The sequence below is a fragment of the Terrapene carolina genome, unplaced genomic scaffold (assembly GCF_002925995.2).
Source record: "Terrapene carolina triunguis isolate 2854851 unplaced genomic scaffold, T_m_triunguis-2.0 Scaffold433, whole genome shotgun sequence".
Classification (NCBI taxonomy): Eukaryota; Metazoa; Chordata; order Testudines; family Emydidae; genus Terrapene; species Terrapene triunguis.
Window position 1 is genome coordinate 503409 of NW_020664784.1, and position 4489 is coordinate 507897.

A 4489-nucleotide genomic window follows, 5' to 3' on the forward strand; every position below is an offset into this window, starting at 1 on the left:
GAGTCTGGTGGTGGTGGGCGGGCCCATGGTTCCTGGCAGGGAGGCCCCACCCCCCAGTGGGCGTGGTCCCAGCCCTGCTATATCTGGCTGCCCAGGTGCGGGCGGGCTCAGACGGGGCCGGGCATGGCCGAGGGGCAGGGCGCGGTGGCGGGGGGCGACCCCCCGGACAAGGTGAAGCGGCCCATGAATGCCTTCATGGTGTGGTCCAGCGGGCAGCGCCGGCGCCTGGCGCAGGAGCACCCCAAGATGCACAACTCGGAGATCTCCAAGCGCCTGGGGGCCGCCTGGCGCCGCCTGCCCGAGGCCGAGAAACGCCCCTTCGTGGAGGAAGCCAAGCGGCTCCGGGCCCGGCACATGCGGGACTATCCTGACTACAAGTACCGACCCCGGCGCAAGGGCCGGGCCCCCGCCAAGGAGCTGCCGCCGGGGGGCCGCCCGCCCCCCCAGCTGCCCGCCGCCCAGGCCTGGGGCTACGGCGAGCCCCTGGGCTACCAGCCGGCCCGCTACCCGCCGTGCCCGGCTGCCGCGGGATACGGGAATGCAGCCGGAGGGTACAGGTGGGTCCCGCCCGCGCCTCCCGTCCCCTCGGGTGAATGGGGGACCCCCAACGGTGCCCCCTTACTGGGGAAATGGGGGGGGATTAGCAAGGGTGGGGGGCTGCTACATTCCCTCTTTCCCCAGGCCAGGCATGGTTGAAATTAGGGCTGGCTGAGGGGTCCGTGTATAACCAACCCCAGAGGTGGCCGCATCTCAGCGCTGGGCAAGGGATCCCTGTATAACCAGCCACCCCGCCCCAGAGGTGAGCACATCTCAGCACTGGGCGAGGGGTAACCGGCCACCCCGCCCCAGAGGTGAGCACAGGGGGGGAACATACACCAGGTTCAGGTGCTGGTTGGGACCAAGTGGGCACCAGCCCCAGAATTTGCATGTTAACTATTAACAAGGTGAGTCAGTGCCAGCTGCTGAGGGCATGATGGGGCACCAGTCCTTTGGTATGTGAACCCAGGAGTCCTGGCTCCCAGCCCCCCCTGCTCTAACCACCAGCCCCCACTCCCCTCCCAGAGCCGGGGAGAGAACCCGGGAGTCCTGGCTCCCTGGTGTGCCAGGATATGCCCACCCCCGCCCAGGGCCCTAGATCTTTGGGTCCCGGCCAGGAGCAGGGTGGGGTTGGGTGCCAGGCAGCACTTGCCCTGCGGTTGGTATTCGCCATGCCCTGAGCGAAGGGTCATGACCCGGCCAGGCCTCGTCCAATCCCTGAGCTGGCTCCTCACCGCGGTGGTGTCTGGGTGCAGGAGCCAGTGCCCAGGGGAGGGGAAACCGAGGCACAAGTCACAGACCCCAGGAGTCCTGACTCCCAGCATCCCCTGCTCTAACCACTCCATCGCTCACTGACTGAGAAGGGGAGGCCAGCAGGCGCCCAGGACTCTGGGTTTCTCTGGAGGGGAAGGTGGGTGCCAGGACGCCTGGGTTCCATCCCCGCCTGCGGGAGGGGGTGGGCAGGTCGGGGCAGGCCACGGGGGAGCCGCTCACGCCCAGAACCGGATTAACAGGCCAGCTGAGGAATGCGGCCCCGGCTCACCCAGCCCTGGGGGGGGGGGAACTCTTCCTGCAGCTGCAGGGTGGCCCCCCCCATAACATTGCCCAGAGCTGGCAGAGAACCCAGGTGGCCGGGCTCCCAGCCCTCTCAGAGGGGAGTGGGGGCTGGTGGGTTAGAGCAGGGGGGGGGCCGGGAGCCCGGACTCCTGGGTTCTCTCCCGGACTCTGGGAGGGGAGTGGGGGCTGGTGGGGGGGGGCCGGGAGCCCAAACTCCTGGGTTCTCTCCTCTCCTCTCATTCTGCAGCTGTAATTATCCGGCTTGTTAACCCCTCTTCTCTTCCCCCCCGACCCCCCCAGCAGCCTGTCCTACGGCCCCCCGGCTCCGATGCCCTACAAGCAAGACCCCGCCCCCCACCCGCCGGGGGTGCTGCCGCCCGACTTCCGCGACATGATGGCCGCCTACGGGCTGCAGGCCTGCGACGTGGGCGAGGGCTTCCCGCCGCTGCCCTACGAGCCCCCCGGGCCGGCGCCGCTGACGCCCCTCTAGCCCGTGGCGGGCCGGGACCGAGGGGGGACGGGGACGCTGGGTTTTTATACAGAAAGAAGAAAACCCTCGAAGAGGAACTAAGTTTGGGGGGATGTGGGGGGGAGCTCCCTGCGACTCCAGCCCCAGCAGTGGGGGCTGTGGGGGCAGAGTGCAGACTCTTCCCCTCCCCCAGCGCCCCCTCTCCCCCTCTACACTTTAAAATCACCCCCTTTGTTAACTCTTCGCTGGCGGCCATCCCCCCCAACTCAGTTCACCTAGCACTAGAGCTGGGAAGGGGGGAGGGAGTGGGGGGGGGCCTGGAAAAGGGGGTGCAGGTGGAGGGACAGCCTGGAGCAGTGGGGGATTGTGCACCCCAGTGAAGGGGGGGGCTGTCTTAATGCTGTTTGTCAACGTATCTTGTAAAGAGAATAAACCTGGTTCCTAGAGAGGGCCCTGACCCCAGAGCGTTACTGGGGGGGAAGGGGGCAAAGGAGAGAGGAGATGTTGGGGGAGGGGGTAGGAAACAGATCAAACCACCCACCCCCCGCCAAAAAAATGCTGCGGGGTTTGACCTCCGAGAGCGAGAAAGACAAAGGAGGAAACGAAAATGCCCCTCACTCCTGACCCACAGCCCCTGCCCCCCACCCGCAGCCCCTCAGGTCAGGAAAGGTCCCAGCTACTCAGAAAGGAGCTAAAGAGTTAACCCCGCATGTGCCAGGGAATGGGGGGTGGGACAGGATGGGGCCGTTGCCCCGGTAACGGTCTTCTGTCCTAGCTACAACAACACCAGTGCCTTCCTTGTCACCCCACCCAGTTGCCATGGTAACCAGGGAAGGGCCCGACCCCCGCCTGTTCTGACATGAAGGGGTGAATCACGTAGGGAAACCTGCTGGGGGGGCCCGCAGGATGAGCCCAGCCCCCGCTCCATCCCCTCCCAGAGCCGGGGACCCAGGAGTCCTGGCTCCCAGCCCCCCTGCTCTAACCCACCAGCCCCCCCCTCCCCTCCCAGAGCGAGGGAGAGAACCCAGGGCGGTTGGCGTGATTAGCACCGAGCTCGTTAGCTGCCAGGGGGCAGGGGAGGAGGGGCTGGGGGTTTCCATGCCTGCCCCCCCCCCATCCGAATTCAACCTTCCGTCCTTCCGCACCCTGCAGCAGGGAGTCCCAGAGATCCCCCCCAGGATGGGCACAGCCGGGAGCTCCTGGCCAATCAGTGTTTAATTACCTCACAGGGGGGAGGGGCGGTTTACAGACCTGCTCCCCCCTCCCTGCCGGAGCCCAGCTGGGGAGGGTGGGGCAGACCGGGATGAGTGGGTTCCCCTCTAGGGGGCGCCGGTGGAGCCAGACGGGGGCCCTGCCCCCCCCTCGATACAGCTCAGACGGCAGCGCGGGGCGGGGGGCAGCCCCCACTCCCCCTATGGGGACCCCCGGGCAGGCCGCGGTCAGAGTCCGGGGGGGGTCCCCTCTATTCCCGCTTCTTCCCGGCCCCCGCGCCGGCCAGCACGTGCCAGTAATAGAGGAGCTGGCCCGCGATGATGCCGTTGCAGATGGAGGAGACGACGTAGGTCAGAGCCATCAGGGGGTCGCCCGTCTCCTGGAGGGGAACAGACGGAGGGGGGTGAGGGGGGCGGGCAATGGGGCTGGGGGCCTGTCCCCTCTAGGGGGCGCCGGCTCCCATCCAGCCCCAGGGCGGGGTCAGGGGCCCGGAGACTGTGCCCTCTAGGGATCCCCTGTGCCCAGGAGCATGATGGGTACATGCTCAGAGGGATTGTGGGAGGCAACACCCCCTCCCCAATGCCCTGTGACCCCCAAGCTCGTGCCCCCCGGCTACCTGGATGGAGGTGAAGATCCGGGCCAGCGAGCCGCCGAGGAGCAGGAAGACAGTGACAGCCGACAGCTGCCCCGTGTGCCCGTTGCGGTAGTTGGTGGCCGCCTGGAGTAGCTGGGGGGATGGGGGGGAAGAGACGAGACCCCCCCAGATCAGTAGCTTGGACAGATTTGCCCCCTCCCCATGCCCTGTGACCTCCAAGCCCTTTGGCGGGGGTAAGGGGCTGGTCCACATCCATTATGGCATGAATCCTGCTGCCCCCCCAAAATATACTCAGCCCCCCACCACTAGTGTGCCCCCCTGAGCCACAGCTCCCTGCATGCAGGGGCAGGTGGGAGCCGGCGCCCCCTAGAGGGGACAGGCCCCTGCCCCATACCCTGCCCCCCTGAGCCAGCCAGTCCCCGCCCCGGGGCCGGGTGGGAGCCGGCGCCCACTAGAGGGGACAGGCCCCTTACCCTGCTGATGACGATGGCGGGCACGTTGGTGGCTTGCAGGAGGGTGACCACGGGCCGGGGGGCCAGAGGGGAGAGCAGCAGGCAGAGCAGAGCGAAATACAGCACCAGGAAGGAGACACCTGGGCGGGGGGGAGAGACGGGAGAGGG

General features: G+C 67.6%; 2 protein-coding genes across 2 annotated transcripts in view; one reads left to right on the forward strand and one right to left on the reverse strand.

The window, feature by feature from the left end:
- The first annotated feature begins 6 nt into the window (after positions 1–6).
- SOX15 (SRY-box transcription factor 15) lies at positions 7–1179 on the forward strand. The gene has a single exon (XM_029913060.1). The coding sequence runs from the start codon at positions 124–126 to the stop codon at positions 694–696; it is 573 nt and encodes a 190-aa protein (XP_029768920.1). The 5' UTR covers positions 7–123; the 3' UTR covers positions 697–1179.
- A 2222-nt stretch (positions 1180–3401) lies between these two features.
- Positions 3402–4489, reverse strand: part of MPDU1 (mannose-P-dolichol utilization defect 1) — a 2356-nt gene continuing 1268 nt past the window's right edge. The window contains exons 2-4 of the mRNA XM_026658386.2: positions 4343–4483; positions 3891–4001; positions 3402–3653 (exon numbers count right to left, since the gene is read on the reverse strand). Of these exons, the coding sequence (XP_026514171.1) occupies positions 3525–3653; positions 3891–4001; positions 4343–4483 (381 nt within the window). The 3' untranslated portion in view covers positions 3402–3524. The remainder of the gene's footprint in view (positions 3654–3890; positions 4002–4342; positions 4484–4489) is intronic.